We start from the raw sequence: 18,402 nt of genomic DNA, 5'->3' as shown, positions 1-18,402 counted from the left end.
CAGTATAGGCTCACTGTAACACATCAGCAAGCGAAATGATACACCCACAGGCGCCATGACAGTTCCCAGGCCCACCATAAGGATCAAAAAGTGGGCGGTGGCCCAATTCCTGGAAATCACCGCCCCTTCCTGAAATAGCAGGAATACTCCTCCCACTCATTAGCCTATAAATTACCCACCTCTATAAAAACTGACAACCCCATAGCCTGGTGCCTTTCTCACCTTCTGAGACGGCCCACACTCTGTCTGTGGAGTGTGTTTCTCTCTAAATAAATCCACTTCTTACCCATCACTTTGTCTCTCACTGAATTCTTTCTTCGATGAGATATCACGAACCTGAGCTTCATTAAATCCTGAAACCAAGTGTGTGATCTCAGTTGGAAGACCGTGGGTTTTGGCTGGGTTTGAGTCCCAGCACGTGGGTTCAAGCCCCAGTCTGAGGTGCACAGTTTCACTCTCATACTAAATTCTCATGTTGTTTTGAAAATATCATTATGCGGCAAGCTACAGCCACTAAAATGAAAAAGCACAGACAACGAACAGGCACCACAAAACATTAAACATACTTGGATGCTTCTCCAAAAACTCTTGAAACTGCTTCCTTTCATATTCAACTGACTGCTGCATGAGATGTGGCCTAATGCTACTGACAGCAAAGTTTGCCATATCCACTTTCATTAGGTCCAACACGGAAAAAATTGCCCTGAAAGAGATAAAAGGATTTATCACTGGGCACTTGTAAAGTAAACACTGCTGTAAAAAAAAATGAAGTGAGCTGATTTGAGACAGTTTTTTCATCTCAGAAAGGGTGGCAAGAAAATTTGGAGAAGCCATGAGAACGCAGATTAAAAAAAACAAATTTAGAAGAAAGGACTGCAAATTTTTAAGTTGCTCTCTGTCCCCACCCTTGCCCCTAGGCAAACGTCACTTCCCCCACTGCCTGTCAGGCCCAGAGCTCCTTCTTTGGCTCTGGGTCAGCCCTCTTGGCTGCAGAGGAAGGACGGCCCCAGACCCGAGGTTAAGAGCAGAGAGTTCACCACCTGGTCTCCATGCTCACACAGGTTAATATGTTCACGGCAGGTTTTATGCTCTAGCTCTCATGGCATAACTGCTAGCTCACACTCTGAATGTAACCCATGGGCAGATCTGATGCAATGCCAAGGATGCCTTCCATACCACGCCTGTCACATACCAGCAGCACTCTTACCAGAGGTCAGGAGCTGCTAAGTGACCTACTTGCAGAAGGTGGATAAGAACCCAAGGTGCAGGTTTAGGTTTAGGTCCTACACAGGTAAGAACAGGATCAAATGTCCTCCCAGTCCCCTGATGCCCTTTGGGACTGACTGAACATCGTATGACAGAATAAACTCACCCACACATAAGGTGATATGTATGGGAAAGGATACACAGTCTGAGGAACAACTCAGGGCCCCTCACCCTGCCACTCTGTCCCTCTCCCAAATGCGTCGGGCAGCCCACTTTCTGGAGGGTGTTCTGCCTCTCCTTTGAGCATTCCCAACAGTCCCCTAAATCCACCTACAGGAAACCAGAGACTACTGGAGACTGCCAAGTGGCAGACCACTAACTGGAAGTAACCCACAGTCATGTTTTATGCTCACAGTGTTTTTAAAAGCCAGGATTTCTAGCTTCTCTTGAAAAATCAAAAGATCTGGCAACCCGGGCCCAAACTCCATCACAACTACAATCGGCTGGCGCTAAGCGGCCACCGTGGCCTCCTTCAGATAGGGTGTATACTCCCAGGTTACCAGTTTCCCCAGTCCCTTCTCTTTCCAGTAGGAATTTGAGTTAGGTTGAGTTTGCTACCAGCTATTTCCCCAGAGGACTCTCTTCCAAGGAATTCCTCATTTAACTTAGCTGATTTTGAGCTCTTACCGACTATATTATTTCTAATGTTTAGCACCGTGCCTAGCACATAAGAGGTGCTCAGTAAGAGCTTGCTGAATGAATGAACAAATCAATAACTATATTTAGGCAGTCTTTTCAACATGCTCTCTCCTATTAAACGTTAGTTAATAGGAGAGAGGGAACCTGACAGTGAAGGGCATTTTTCTATGTAATGAATATTGACAGCATAATGGTATCAAGAAGGCTAGAGATTAAACTTTTTTTACTTATAAAACTTTTGAAAAGCAACTTGGTACCATGCAACGAATCTTAAAACTGTTCACATCCTCTGACACAGTAATCCCATTTTAAGAACCTATCTTTAGGAAATAACCTAAAATAAAGAAAAAATTTTGTGCAGAGATGTTCACTGCAGGGTTAAATAACTAAATAACTATACATAATCTAATTGTCCATCTTAACAGAGAAACAGTTAATCATATCTATGTGAATGAATATATTGCAGCCACTGAAAAAGCTTATGGAGAGTTTAAAAAAGTAACGTAATGTAAGTTGGTTATAAAAGGGCAATGCAAGAGGTCCTTGTGGTGTTGGAACTGTTCAGTATCTTGAGTGTGGTGGTGGATATTCCAACTTAGGTGATAAAATTGTATAAAAGTTACTATAAATAAACATATACATGTGTATACAGGAAATCTAAATGAGATCAGTGGACTGTATCAGTGTCAACACCCTGGTTCTGATAGTTTTGCGATGTCACCACTGGGAGAAGCTGGATAAAGTGTACTGTATTATTTCTTACAACTCCATGTGAATATATAATTATCTCAATGATACTTTCAGTGAAATAATTAGGGTGTAATGTTAACAAAAAAAAGTCAGGCTTGCAGTGCCCACCAGGAGGTCTTCTTTGGTTCAGCTGAACAGTCAGACTCACAAGACAATAAGCCACAGGTTTGGCACCATCTATTCACACAGCCTGCCAACAGGGTGGCACCAAGCACTCCTCTTCAAGAAGAGTTACAATATCAGTCATGAACAGACAGCTCAGAAATGTGGGAGCACCCTGACTTAAAAGCTCGTAATGACTCCACGGCATGCCTTCTAGGGTCTCTATGGGGGGCATGCCCAGTTATAAAAGTTTCCCCACTCGAGGAAGTATCAAGTATGATGTGCCATCGAGTATTTATAGTTCATTATCATTTCTTTCTGTCTAGATGCAATTTACCAGTTAGAGGTCATTTTCCCCATAAGTAATGTTACCTAGTAGTATTTTGATACATAACACCTTCATCTGTTTACAGGAAAACAGTAAAGCAGTTAACCAAAAGTCAAATTCTCAGGCAGCATCATGTCAATCCTTTGCCCATATTAGCATATAAATTATATAAATTTGATCACAACTGTATACATTTAAAAATAAACATTCAAAAGACTAAAGGAAGTTAACATGGACTAAACGTTAGTTAATAGGATTATATTAATGTTAAATTTCTTGAATGTCCTGGTTGTATTTTGATTATGTGGGAGAATATCCACATTCTTAGGAAGTAGTTGCTGAAATAGTTAAGGGTGAAATGTCATAATATCTGACATTAACCATCAGAAGGTTCAGGGGAAAAAATATACATACATACGTACATACTCAATGTGCATATACTCAGTGTATATATAAAAAGATAAAGCAAACTGACTAAATGTTAAAAACTGGTGGATCTGTGTAAGGGTTATATGAGTGTTGATTGTATTGTTTTCGCAACTTTTCTGTAGGTTTGTAATTTTTCAAAATAAAATGCTGAGGCAAAAAAAACAAAAATTTATATATCAATATGACAGTAGTGATTGTGCCTTTGTGTGGTAAAATTACGGGTGAAATTTTTCCTTCTTTCTCCTTTTCTATAGTTTATAAAACGTTTGCTTTTTAAAAAATATCTCATGCCTTTTTGTTTCATTGGATTTATATTGATTTTAGTAAAAAACAGATTTGAATTTTAACATTTTTAAAACATATGCTAATTCTCAGTCTTTACCTTGACCTGCCTTCAACCAGTTAAAGAATATACAGACTATAACCTCACCCAGAGTCTCAAGTTCACTTTTTCCCCTTCCTTCCTTCCTTCCTTCCTTTCAGCCTTCCCTTTCTCTTCCCTCCCTTCATTCCATCCCTCCCTCCTTTTCTTATTATAATCACTATTTTTAAAAAATACAGAACGTTTCACGAACTTGCGAGTCATCCTTGCACAGGGGCCACGCTAATCTCTGCATGGTTACAATTTTAGTGTATGTGCTGCCGAAGTGAGCACAGCAAAATATTTGCATTTTAATTTTTTTTTTTTAAATGCATGAATACCTACACTTGAGGAAGTCTAACTCTGAAAATAGGCTCTGTATTTTAGGTGCCCTGAAGGTGATTAACACAGTGCCCATACCTGAAAAGGGGCACTATTTCCTTAATGTCCTTTAGTTTCTTCACTTCCTCATCTCGAACAGGTGCGCACAGTGTCCCCATCATGCCAATAATGAATTCTGCCAGCTTGGAAATGTCCAAGGCCCCATTCTCTGCCTCCTGCTTTATCAGATCCAGATCCAAGACTTCTGTTATCTGGTTTCTCAGTCTAGTGTGACCAGGCAGCAAGAAAGATAAGAGCGTCTACAAGAGAGCACAGCCAAGTTTAATCAAAGCTTCCTAGTCAGAAGCCATTTTTGATTATATGTAAAGGAATTTACAATTATTCCAATAAGGGCTTACCAACTGCTATTGTAATGGTGCACACACTTTAACCTCTTATTCAACAAATCGACAGAAAAACATGTTTAGAAATCATTTAGACTAGCTATTTAAGCTTCCATTTAAGCTCTAGGTAGCAATCAACTGGATGCAGGAAGAAAAAACTGTTAGAAGTGAAAAAAAAAAAAAAACCCACATTAATTAGTGTGTGCCTGTGAGCTAACAACAGATGGCAATTTCCACAGACACATTACTTCTTTGGAAAACTGTTGCTAAAGGTATTGCAAAAACAGTTCTACCTTTCACTTAATGCCTTCTCTGTCCCAAAGACTGAATTGCTTTTATGGTCATTATTTATTGAAGGTGTTCATATCTATTAAAATTTTTATAAATTATCTGTATTTTATAAAATAACTTGTTTTCTTTAAATAATTCTGTTTTCAAAAATATGAACCTTCTTTTCATTTAGAAGAGTAATGCCCTCAGGTTATCACAGCTTCTTTGAAAATTTTTAAAGACCAGTAAGCCAAAAATACCCTAAATCCACATTTCGGCAAGCAATTTAGAATCCTGATCCTTCAATTTCTTTAACGCCTTCTGGCACAGTAACACAGGATGAGTAAGTACTCCTAACATACGAGGAAAGCACCACGACTTGCTCTTCGCCTCACCTCTTTGATCTCACCAACAAGCTTGATGGCCCGGTCATAAGTTGGGGGGTCTTCACATAACTGGACACTCAAGCAATCCCAAAAAGCTTTATGTACAATATCCTTTACTTTCTTCTCCAAGCTGGAGGCAAATGGAAAAAAAGGCAAAAGCAAATAAAATATTATTGCCTCAAATTACTTTCAAAAGCACAAATTCTACAGGTTTAGGGTAAGAAAATTTTTTTAAATTATTTGGATGAAGGAACGATTTCCCAGATATACCTAAACCAATCACATACTTATTTTTAGTTAGTGATTTATTTCAATAAGTACCTCATTGGAAAAAATAACTTTCAACTAATTTGACAGGTGACATTAGTCCAAATAACAGCCCATAACAGTGCCATATGATAAAAAGAATACTGGAAAGTTCAGATCTGTTAATTTAAGTTCCCCGATACCAGCAAGTTTCCTAAGATATTTATGATTAAGTAGTTTAAGACTTTAAACTTTAAGTTTGTTTCCTAAAATTATCCTATTCCCATGTGACATACTGGACAACTGTTTAATTAGGTACCAAACTACTAATATAACAACTTATATATAGCATTTCAGGAAAACCAATCTTTATGTCATGAGAGCAAAACAGGTAATTAATTCTTCATGATAATTGTGAAAAAATACTATCCTTGCAGAACATATAAGAAATGTTTGTAAAGTCATATCCAGAAGCCTCATGCGGGAGACACTATAGCTTGCTGACCCAGCAGCCATTGCTCCTCCTTTGTCAACAGAATCCCGATTTTTTTCATGGTACTTTCACAATTATAATGGGCAATGTTTTTTCCTTCTTGTGACAATCCATCTTTAAAAGGTGCACCTTACAATCAACAGAATTTTAGATTCAATATGATATGTGCCAGGTACTAGGTAGGGATAGAGAATAAAGCATAGTCCTCGTCTCTAAGGAGTTTACAATCTGGCGAAGAATGCAAGTAAACCAACAACTACAGTAAAATGTGATAGTTACAAAGAAGAAATGAAGGAGACAGTGCAATGAACACACAAGAGGAGGCAGCTAAATCCTATGGAGTGGGAAGAAGCTGACACGCAAGACTTCCACAGGAGGTTTCCAGACCTTTTACTACATTGTCAAGGATCAGTGGTCCTGAGATCTACTATCGAACTCTAGTAATTTCCAGGATAAGGAATATATTTTAGCAACATACAAAAGGAAAAGTATATTAGAATATATTGACATCAAGTGAAGAAAACATTTCCAGAACTGGGAAATGGCTTTGTTCTACCAAACAAGATAACTCAGTAACCACCTTACCTGTCTTCTGGTAATTCAACTGGTTTAATCCGAAAGTCTCCATTTATGACAATTTCATGGGCTATGGTCATGTTAGTTACTCCTTTTGCTGTCTCTAGAAGTTCTTCTACTGTCACGAATCGAGGAGGACTAGCTATAACAAAAATCCAGTGTAAGAGGTCTGTTCCTCTAGATTAGGATTTCTATTAAATTAAGGAGAAGGTAGTGGTTCTGGTACCAGCTAATAATTTCAGTTATCCCTTTACTTATGAAAATATTCTGGCAATTTCAATAGAATTTTACCTATTTCATATTCTTTTTTTTCTTTTAACCTAGAATCCTAAAAGCACAGATCATTTACAATACTCAAAACATCTTTTTTTTTTTTTTTTGCCAGAACTGGTCAATGGAAAATGATTATAGTAAACTAAGACTTAGAAAAACTTTTTAAAGTTACTGATTATCACTTTTTAAAGTTACTGATTATCACCTTCCCAGCAAGCTGAGAGTTTATTTTCTAATCCTTATGCCTCCTGTCTACCCTAAATGGAAAAAAGACACCAGATTTAGGATCTTCTCTTTTGTTCCCATCAGCAGTTTACATTTTGCTCCATCGTTAACACTGTGCCTTGAACCAGTCTCCCCAAATTAAAATAGCCTTGAGCCAGGTGCTGTTTAAACAGTGCTAAAACCACTACCCTGTACAGGATACTAGGACAATATAAGAATTCTGAAGTTGACAAATGAACAAATTAGAGTGTGTGACACAAGAATTTGTAGAATGCAGGCCCACTGAATCAAAAACCTCAGAGTCATCTCTGACTTCTCCCTTTCCACTGCTCTGTTATCCAGGTCCTGCAGATTTTACTTCTGTGTCAACTGTGGCAATAGCCTCATAACTGGTCTCTGTTCTTTGCTTTCTTTTGATAAAGTTTGAGATTTATCTTCCATAAAAAAAGTTCTCACAAATCTCCCCAGGTGTTCCAAGCCAAGGAACAAAGGGTAATTCCTACTTTTAAAAAGTCTATGATTAAATACTTGCATTTTTGGTTTATCAGTTATATCTCAATAAAGCTGGGTTATTTTGTTTGCTTTTTTAAAAGTCCATGAGAGCAGGTCTTTAGTTTATAACAGAATCACAGGGAAGGCTTATGAAGACAGATTGTTGGGCCCCCTCTCAGGGTTCTGATTTAGCCTGTCTGGATGGGGCTGGAGAACTGCATCTCTCATAAGACTCCAGCTGATACTGATGGTTTCAGAAACCACACTTTGAAAAGCACTGGCCTAGAAGATGATTATATTAATTTTATGTAATGGTGGTAAGATCTGGGCTTAAAATGAGATAAAAATGCCACTGGTTTACACAGGGTTTAAAACATAAAGATCTTCCTAGGTTAGTGAAAAGTTACTTTCCCTCTTCTTTTACTTTTTTCTTTTGCTCACCAGAAAAAGGAATCAAATCTAAGAGCTGGTCATATTCTGTCTGGTAAAAATCTTTATTTACTCACATAAGGGGAAGTTGAGAAAACTCACAGAATTTTTTTCAGCATTTCCAGGGAATATTAATAAAAATAATAAAGAATATTGGCTTTGTGGATATTGGTAAAATGCAATAAATATCTAAAATCAAGGCCCAACAGATCTTTTCAATTCTCAGTATTATTTAGAAGTCAATTTCTACCAAATTGATCTACCGATAAAATGCAATCCCAATCAAAATCCCAGCAAAGTTTTTGTTGAAATTGCCAGACTGATTCTAAAATTTGTATGGAAATGCACAGGACCTAGAAAAGCCAAAACTATTTTGAAAAAGAAGAATAAAGTTGGAGGACTTATACTAAGTGATTTCAAGACTTACTATAATGCTAATAATCAAGTCAGTGTGCGTCTGGCATGAGGACAGACATATAGACGAACTGAACAGAGCAGAGGATCCAAAAATAGACTGATGCACACACATACATATGTATATTCGTGGTCAGTAAGGCAAGATTCGTTTTTTTACCAAATAGTGCTGGAACAATTAGAAATCTATAAATAACAGAATGACCCTCAGCCCTTACCTCACATGATAAATAAAAACTAACTCAAAATGAACTGCAGACCTAAATATAAAAGCTAAAACTGTAAGACTTCCAAGAGAAAACACAGACAAAAATCTTTGCGATCTTGGATTAGGCAAAATTTCTTAGATAGGATACAAAAAGCTTAAAATGTAAGAGAAAAAACTGATAAATTAAACTTTACCAAAAGTAAAACTTTTGCTCTGTGGAAGACTCTATTAAGAAAATGAGGGACTTCCCTGGTGGTCCAGCAGGTTCAAGACTCTGTTCCCAATGCAGGGGCCTGGGTTCGATCCCTGGTTGGGGAACTAGATCTCGCATGTATGCCACAACTAAGAAGTCCACATGCCACAACTAAAAAAAAAAAGATCCCGCATGCTGCAGTCACTTTGGAAAACAGTCTCTCAGTTTCTTATCAAGTAAAACATACATACACTTACCACATGACCCAGCAACCCCATTCCTAGGTCTTTACCCAAGAAAACTGAAAACATATGGCTATGTAAAGACTTGTACTCAAATGTTCATAGCAGCTTTCTTCATAACATTCAAAACCTGGAACTAATCCAAATGTCAGTAACAGCAGAAGGGATAAACAACTGTAGAACTATATCATGTAATAGTACTCAGCAATAAAAAAGGAACAAACTACTGACACATGCAAAACCATGGATGAATCCTAAAAGCATTACCCCTAGTGAAAAAGTCAGATACAAAAGACTGTACAGTAGGGACTTCCCTGGTGGCGCAGTGGTTAAGAATCCGCCTGCCAATGCAGGGGACACGGGTTTGAGCCCTGGTCCAGGAAGATCCCACATGCCATGGAGCAACTAAGCCCGTGCACCACAGCTACTGAGCCTGCGCTCTAAAGCCCGCGAACCACAACTACTGAAGCCCACGTGCCAAAACTGCTGAAGCCTGCGTGCCTAGAGCCCATGCTCCACAACAAGAGAAGCCACCGCAATGAGAAGCCCGCACACCGTAATGAAGACCAGCCCCCGCTCGCTGCAACTAGAGAAAGCCCGTGCACAGCAACAAAGACCCAACGCAGCCAAAAATAAATAAATAAATATTTTTAAAAACTGTTGCTAAATTGTTACAGCATTTGTGCACTGACGCTCTGTTACAGAAACTGAAAACCTCATTAAGTAAAACATGCCCTTTGGGAGCCTGCCAAACAGATTCCAAAATAAAATGAAGGTCTAATTCAGAATGGCTTACTCTCACCTTTCTTCACTAAGGGGTTCCGGGACCAGAAAAGTCTACACACTCTAAAGAGATGCTTCCAGTCACACAAGTGGATGGACATTTATTGAGGGCAGATGGCAAATGTCACCCAAAGAGCTACTATAGACTGAGTATAGTGAAGCAAGGGTAAAGCTTATCCACTGAACATATTACACTGTGTGGAAATGGTTTGTTACAGTATCTTCCTCACTAGATTGCAAGCTCTAGGAGGACGGAGAGCATGTGTGCCTGGTTCACTGCTGGACTCCCGCTACACAGTGTGCACTCAATCAACACTGATTGATTAACTAAATATAGGGACACCATAATTCAGTCTGGTCTTGCACTTTAGAAAGGTAAGAACTTGGTGTCACCCGTTTATCTAATGAATCTCATAAGGACCTGATTTAAGAAACTAAAATGCTAAATGGGAAATATTAACTGGAATAACAATTGATGTTTTTCATCTGAATACGGCAACTTTTACTGATCAACTAGGTGATTAAATGCTAGAGCAAAAGGTGCATTGTGAGCAGAGAATTAAAGTATATTAAAGGGACTTCCCTGGTGGCACAGTGGTTAAGAATCGCCTGCCAATGCAGGGGACAGGGGTTCGAACCCTGGTCGGTGAAGATCCCACATGCTGCAGAGCAACTGGGCCTGTGCATCACAGCTACTAAGCCTACTCTCTAGAGCCTGCAAGTCACAACTACTGAAGCCCGCGCACCTAGATCCTGTGCTCCACAACAAGAGAGGCCACCATAATGAGAAGTCCACGCACTGCAAGGAAGAGTAGCCCCCACTCGCCGCAACTAGAGAAAGCCCACGCACAGCAACAAAGAGCCAATGCAGCCAAAAATAAATAAATTAATTTTTTAGAAAAAGTATAAAAAACTCCAAAAAAAATGATACAAATGAATCTGTATACAAAACAGAAACAGACTCAGAGACACAGAAAAACAAACTTATGGTTACCAAAAGGGAAAGGGAGAGGGGTAGGGATAAATTAGGAGTATGGAATTAACAGATATAAACTACTATACATAAAATAGATAAGCAACAAGGATTTACCGTATAGCACAGAGAACTATATTCAATATCTTGTAATAACATATAAAGGAAAATAATCTGAAAAAAAAAATATATATATATATATATACACACATAACTGAATCACTTTGCTATACACCTGAAACTAACACAATATTGTAAATCAACTATACTTCAATTTTTAAAAATCACCATTAGAATAAAAGGGTAATATTGGTGCAGGCAAGATCACTGGTGAAGGCTAAAATCAGTGAGTTGAAGTTTAAGCAGAAACAGGATGTCTGCATGGTCCCAAAGTATTGTAAGCAGATAGGGTAGGTGGTCTCCAGAGAAAAAGAACCAGGCATGACTCTCTTAACATAAGATGCCATTTTTGACCTAAGCCACTCTGTGATGTAAGCCTGGCCACAGTGCTTGCCCTTGAACAGATCTCAGTAATTTAGTAAGATATGCATAACAATGTGATACATATCCTTGAGTTCTGCAGGAACTAAGGCCCCCACTCAGGTGGAGGATGGTAACTACATGCTGAGACCCCAGACTCGTCAGAACCGGAGGAATGATGATGTTGACCTTTTTCTACATTCTGTATCAGTTACTAAAAGTTCTGAACCCAAATTCCATTACATGCAGGGGAAGTGGGGTGAAGGTTTTTTCCCCACACCACCAAGCAATTCTCTGACACCAGACATGTGTCGTACAATTCAACTCAATTCTGACACTATCTACCTGGAGACCGCATCAGATTCCACAGGTTAAGGGCTCAGTCCTGCAACACTGCGCCCCCTGCCGCCCCCCGCCCCCACTTCAGACAACAGTCCCAAGTCCAGATTGTCACTTTTTTTTTCCCCCTAACTGGATACCTTTTATTTATTTTTATTTCCTGGCTGGGATCTCCAGTTCAGTTTTAATTAGAAGTAGTAAGAGTAAATATCCTTGTCTTGTTCTCAAACTTACAGGGAGAAACATTCATTCTTTCACCATTGAGTATGATGTTAACTGTAAGAGTCTGTAAATGTCCTTTTATATTTTGTGGATGTTCTCTTCTTTATTTGCTGAGAGTTTTTACCACAAACTGATGTTAAATGTTATCAAAATAAGTCTATTTGTTTTAAACAAACACATTATTTTGCTTCCTATGAACCAGGCACCATTCTAAAATGCTTTACAAATAGTATCTCATTTAATCCTCTAACAATCCTAGTAACATGAACTAGTTTTGAACTAATAGTGAATTACTACTGCCCCCATTCAGATAAAGAAATAGGCATAGAGAGGTAAAGTAACTTGTCCAAAATGACATGGCTAGTAAGTAGCAAGTCACCTCTGCTTCTGACAGACTGGCTATGGATGGGAAATTCCAACAACCTCTCCTTGCATTCAATTAATTCACTAGAGCAGCTCATGGAAGTCACAGAAACATTTTACATACTAGATTACTGGTTTATTATAAAAGGATGTAACTCAGAAACAGCCAGATGGAAGAGGTGCATAGGGCAAGGTATAGGGAAGCAGTGTGCCACTCTCCCAGCACCTCCATGTCTTCACCAACACAGAAGCTCCCTGAACCCCATCCTTCTGGGTTTTTATGCAGGCTTCATTACATAGGCAAACTTGATTAAATAATTGCCATTGGCAACTGATACAACATCCAGCTCCACCCTCCTCCCCAGAGGTGGGGGTGGGAGGGTGGGACTGAAAGTTCCAACCCTCTAATCACAAGGCTGAGTCCCCTGGCAAACAAGATGCCATCCTTCGGTTAGGTTACCTAGGTGCTTTCCAAGTCTAACAAAAGACATCTTTCTAGCTCTCATCACTTAGGAAATTCCAATAGTTTAGCAGCTCTGTGCCAGAAACAGGACGAAAACCAAACATTTCCTATAATAAATCACAGTATCACAGTTACCAATAGCAGTTCTACCCTTAAAACATTATTCTGTATTATAATTTGCAAGGCTAAAGGCTATCTTTTTGCTTTTAATTTGTAGCATCCCAGATGTGATTTTAGAGTTACTTATAAATTCAGTTTGGGAGAAATGTCTGCAAACAGCTAATTTCATATTTTATAAATTCTTATTTATGCTCTATGCAGGCAGTGATGTCTCCTGACCTGGTGCCCAGACTATGGGGTCCTAGTTTTACCACTGGAGTCCACAGCCCTATACCTACCTATTACTACAAGGAGAAAGAGCAAGAAAGCCAGAAACAATATTTTAGGTCATTGATTTTAAACTTCATTTTGATATGGATCTCTATGAGAATTTAATGAAAGCTTCCATGACCTTCCTCCTAGAAAAATGCACATACACACACATGTTGATACACTTTTTTGACTGTTCCTGGGTTCCACAACTCTTGATCATGGGTGCCAGGATAAGTTGCCTTAAGGACATAACCACATACAATTTCAGATAGTCTAGTGTTGGCCTGACATTAATTTGGAATCATGCCATCAAACTGACAGGATGCCAAAGACAAGGACATTAATCAAAGAACAACTGAAGATCTAAACCAAAGGTACTTCTTTACCAGAAACTGCAAGTGATAAAACTACCATATTGGCCATAGACAGCCACATTACAGCTATCAGTCCTCGGTATCTTTAAATGCAACAGATGGGGGAATTCCCTGGCGGTCCAGTGGTTAGGACTCTGCGCTTTCACTACCCAGGGTGTGGGTTCAATCCCTGGTCAGGGAACTAAAATCCCACAAGCCGTGTGATGCGGCCAAAATAAAAAAATTTTTTTTTATGATAAGTAAATAAATGCAACAGATGACATGTTAGTAGCAGTAGTATTAACAACTAATGTTTACTGAGCATTTATTATGTGCCAAGCACTGTTCTAAGGACTTTACATGAATTCATTTAAACTTTTCAACGACCCTAAGAGATAACATGTATTTTCCTCATTTTAAAAATGAGAAAACAGATGGTTTCTAACTATACATATTGGAGACAAGGCCTAACATGCATGATAGGCTGTTATTAACAGCATGTTTCCTTCCCTGAACACAATTTGACCTAGCAGTATATTTATCAAAATCTATGTGATAATAAATCACAATAAAATGGGGTCCACCAATGTTTGCTATAAGAATACTCTGTTGACTAATAAATTACCTGGGAGGGGCTTTTATCATTTTAAAAGAAACACACCTTAAACCCCAAAATGTGTGTACTTCTTCCAAATATGAAGGATTACTGATCATCTATACTTTAAAGAGATAACATCAACACTAACATTCTGAGACTATGACACCCCCTCTTAAAACTTTCATTTTTGCACTCACTTCAAAAACCTCGAGTGTTCTTAATAAAAGACATGAGTTGGAGCAACTGCTGGGAATGCATGCGGAAACTGCCACCCTTTCATCTACGAAGCCTGCTCCCTGCCAGGGATCTGAAATGACTTCACCACACACAGTTAGCAAAGTGAATCCCCTCAGCCTTGTGGGAACTAAGCCCCCAGGCAGTGAAGTTAGGGTGTGGTGAACTCACTCACAGTCAAAAACTTTTTTTTTCAACCTCCACAAGCACAGTCCTGGCTGGGACCTGCCTTGGGCTTTTCAAACACTCTTTTAATTAAAGCTGCTATTTGCACTCCACCTTCCTATTTCTCAGAGCATTTCGGACAAACTGGAATGTCACTGAGGCTGGAGGAAAACAGGAATATTCTGGACATTATTCTAAAATTGTAATTTCTCATGCAATTGAAAACCCAAAAGTGACTAGGCTGTCAGTTGCTAATGCTAAAATGCTAATTATTGGCAATGTTATCATATTATTAGAACCTAGTTCAAGGCCACATGCACAAGGAAGCATAATAAAAATATCATCTGAAAACAATGAAGATATTGTTTCTAATCAAAGTCAAATGTGCTTACAGTGAGGTCTTTGCACTCTTTGGGTGCTAGGAGAGCCCGACTTTATTTTCTGTAAAGCTTCATCAGAACCTTCCACAGCATCTTCAAGGCCTTGCTCAGAATCATTTGATTTTGATTTTCCTTCTTCGTTTATATTGGACTTGTCAAGGTTTTCAGACATTCTCAATTAAGTTCATTCACTTTCCTAGGGGGAAAAAGAAAACCAAAATGTTCTTGCTCTGACACTAACTAGCAGTGTGACTCTGGGCAAATGATTTAACTTCTTTGGCTTTCAGATTTCTCATCTGTAAAAATCAATGGGCTTGCTAAAGTCTTATCCAGCTATAATATTCTACTTCAATGATTAAACAGACCACCTGTAAAATGACACTTGTAACTATCAAATTTATGGACCTGTACTTCAGAGAGTAACAAGTTCGAATACTTCTGTCCCAATCTGAGTACCATGTCATGAGAACACAGGACCTTAAACTGTTGGGAGGTAACACTATAAACCGCCTGCTTCTATATATATATATATATATATATATTTTTTTTTTTTTTTTTTTTGCTGCAGTACGCGGGCCTCTCACTGTTGTGGCCTCTCCCGTTGTGGAGCACAGGCTCCGGACGCGCAGGCTCAGCAGCCATGGCTCACGGGCCCAGCCGCTCTGTGGCATGTGGGATCTTCCCGGACGGGGGCACGAACCCGTGTCCCCTGCATCGGCAGGCGGGCTCTCAGCCACTGCGCCACCAGGGAAGCCCCCTGCTTCTATTTTAATCAAAGAGTGATTCAATTCTTAAATTCTTTACTTTCAGTCCTGAGAAGTGATAGGAAAACTCTGGAAATAATGCTTTTCATCGGGCTTCGAAGTAAACATACACTAGGCTGAGGAGTTGGTTCCCTGATCCTCTTATGTGGATAAGACACCTGGGGATGACAAACAGAAGGCAGAATCTCATGGAGCATTTAGGAAAAATGTGTGGGGCAAATTATTTTTGTTAACTCCTTGCCAGTCAGCAGGAAAAGACGGTGAGTAAAGTAGGAAGTTGCAGACAACCATAATGTATGTGGTTGGGAGGGATTTTAATTGTCTTAGTTGCTGATTAGAAGAGGAGTAACACTTAACACGCTGGTTTGGGCCTGGTTAATAGAGGTCTGGAATAGTAACCTCTGAATTACTATAAATGGTTTTTGTCAAGTTTTTTTTTTCCCTAGAATTCTCTATTCTTAATGTGTTTCTAAGTAAGGGCAAAGAAAGACACAACATTTTCTGCATTTATAATACTGAAAATATTAGCATTTGTACTATCAGCACTTGGAGATCACAAAACATTTTCATAAGCACTAATCAGGCTTTATTACATACCTGGATGTTAATCCAGGGATCAAAAGAAATGACTATTTTCAGGCGGTTTGGCAGACTCTCTTCTGTGCATTAGAAAAGAAGAATCACTTGATATAATTATCTGAACATCAGATACCCCCATTAAATAGAATGAAGCTATTGGAATTGACATTTTCAGGCCTGTATTATTAACATGAAGGTTGCTTTAATGTAGTTCCCGTTTACCTTCCAGCAACCCACTCCAGACACCCATCTCCTCTGTCCTAAATCCTGTCTGGCTCTAGAAATGCTCCAAGACCCAAAAGATAACATTACCAGCATATTCTATGAGAAAGGACCAACAAAAACACTTCTAATTTTATCCTCTTCATATGCTGGGAATTAGCTCAGAAGGATGAAGTAACGCATTCTGTGCAATAAGGAGGAAAATCAGGATTTCCAGGTCTTTAATACTAAGTTTAGTAAACTAACCCATCCTTGTAAAATTCGGCTCAACGCCTACCTCCTCCCAGGTCACTTCCCAACCTCACCAATGTTTGCACCTTTCTCTGAACTCCTGTAGGGATGGCTATTAGACATCTGGCATTCATCATTGCCTTAAATCCAATTCAAAATATCCTGATTTAAATAGGAATACAACGATGAAAAGGCATGGTCTAGAGAGGGAGAGAGACAGTCTTACAAGGAAATATAGTGAAACTTAAGCGTTAATGGCATTATGACATCACTAGGGGAATACAGCAGAGGGAGAAACTAATTCTGCCTGGAAGGAGGTTGAGATAACCTTACCAGAAAAGGTGACATTTGAGCTTGTCTTTTTGAAAAGAGTAGGATTTCACCCAATTAAAAACAATCTGGAGAGAATTCCCTGGCGGTCCAGTGGTTAGGACTCAGCACTTCCACTGCAGGGGAGACGGGTTCGATCCCTGGTCGGGGAACTAATATCTGGCAAGCCAGGCTGTGCGGCCAAAAAAAAAAAAACCAAAAAACTATCTGGAGGTGAAAAGGGGGGCCTTTCACACAAAGGGCAGCATTTCACTCAAAGGGCACATGCGAAAGCAGAAGAAAATAAGTAGACGAACAAGCAGCAGGTGATGAAGAAGGAGAGATGGGTTGGGGTCAGATGGTAAAATTACAAGTTCTTATTTTTTAAAAAACTCTTCAACTAGATTTTTAACTTCTTAAGGGCCAGACCAACCACATTCCCTACGTATGCTCCGCACATATAAGTATGTCCTTCAAACAGATACCCACTAAGTATTTGTTGATAGCTGTGTCATCTCTTTAATGTCAGTTTATACGGGACACATGGGCGTTGGTCTCAGACATAGCTGGGTTCCAATTCTGGCTCTTTACTAGCTGTGTTAACTTCAATTTCCTCAACTGTAAAATGCAGCTACCTGCCTCTTGGGTTTGGGGGACGTGTAAACGACAGAGCGTACATAACGACAGCTGGTGCACAACAGGCTTCCCACAAATGGCAACTATAATTAGAGGACTACAGGATGCAGCGAGGAACCATTTAACTGCGTACAACGTGCTCATTCACTCAACAAGCCCCAACTCCTGCTATGCCTAAAAAGGGAACCGAGGGATAGAAGACCCTAGCACTTGCCGTGAAGACCGTCTATCTGAGCCGCAAGCCGAGCCCAAGCTGCTCACAAGAGACTCCCCCAGGAGAAAGGGTCTTTCAGCAAAAGAGCTCTGTCCAGCGCCGGCGAGAATCACCTCCCCTAGCACTCAGCACCACTCACACCCAGCGTCCGGATTCCGTTGTAAACAACTGTTCGGGCCGGCGAGGGAGTGGCCGGGCCGGGAGCAAGCAAAGGAAGCGGGGCGCGCCTGGAGTACGGCCTCGAGGGGTGGGACAAAGGCCGCGCTAAGACTCAACCCTCCCGCCTTCTCTGCCTCTTCCTCGCCTCCACCCGACATCGCCGGGAACTGACCGACGGAAAAAGGCGAAGAAATGCCTGTAATCTCGACCTTGTTCCTCCCGTGCGGGCCCCGCAGGGCTGCCAGCCTCCGCTTCCCTCACCTGCAGCGGAGTCGGCGTCCTCCCTCCTGCCGCTCGGCCGGGAATCTGACGGGGGCTGGCGCCGCGGCGGAGGCGGGGAGGATGCGCGTCGGGCAGGGCGGTTCACCCTCTGCCCCTCCGAGGCCGCACCCCTCACTGCGCTGCGAGCAGTCCTCCTCGACCGGCTCGGGTGGGCAGCGGCCAGCGCCGCAGCTCCTCAGCGTCGGACAGCGGGAGAGAGCTCTTAGCCCGGAGGCGCCGGTCCCACGTAGAGCG

General features: G+C 40.3%; 1 protein-coding gene across 4 annotated transcripts in view; it reads right to left on the bottom strand.

Annotated features, from left to right (window-relative positions):
• The window catches only part of TCP11L1 (t-complex 11 like 1), a 33,870-nt gene extending 15,468 nt beyond the window's left edge, over positions 1 to 18,402 (bottom strand). For 2 of the 4 annotated variants that reach the window (XM_082844006.1, XM_082844008.1), the window contains exons 1-6: positions 18,148 to 18,402; positions 14,785 to 14,968; positions 6,581 to 6,713; positions 5,266 to 5,386; positions 4,296 to 4,516; positions 567 to 703 (exon numbers count right to left, since the gene is read on the bottom strand). In XM_082844006.1, coding sequence (XP_082700132.1) covers positions 567 to 703; positions 4,296 to 4,516; positions 5,266 to 5,386; positions 6,581 to 6,713; positions 14,785 to 14,944 — 772 coding nt within the window. In that variant the 5' untranslated portion in view covers positions 14,945 to 14,968; positions 18,148 to 18,402. Of the gene's footprint in view, positions 1 to 566; positions 704 to 4,295; positions 4,517 to 5,265; positions 5,387 to 6,580; positions 6,714 to 14,784; positions 14,969 to 16,133; positions 16,167 to 18,147 lie in introns of those variants that run through there. The other 2 variants (XM_082844007.1, XM_082844009.1) reach the window with 2 other exon arrangements.

The sequence above is a fragment of the Leucopleurus acutus genome, assembly GCF_964270905.1.
Source record: "Leucopleurus acutus genome assembly, chromosome: 8".
Classification (NCBI taxonomy): Eukaryota; Metazoa; Chordata; class Mammalia; order Artiodactyla; family Delphinidae; genus Leucopleurus; species Leucopleurus acutus.
Note: the sequence above shows the minus strand (reverse complement) of the source record. Positions and strands in the feature narration are given on the sequence as shown.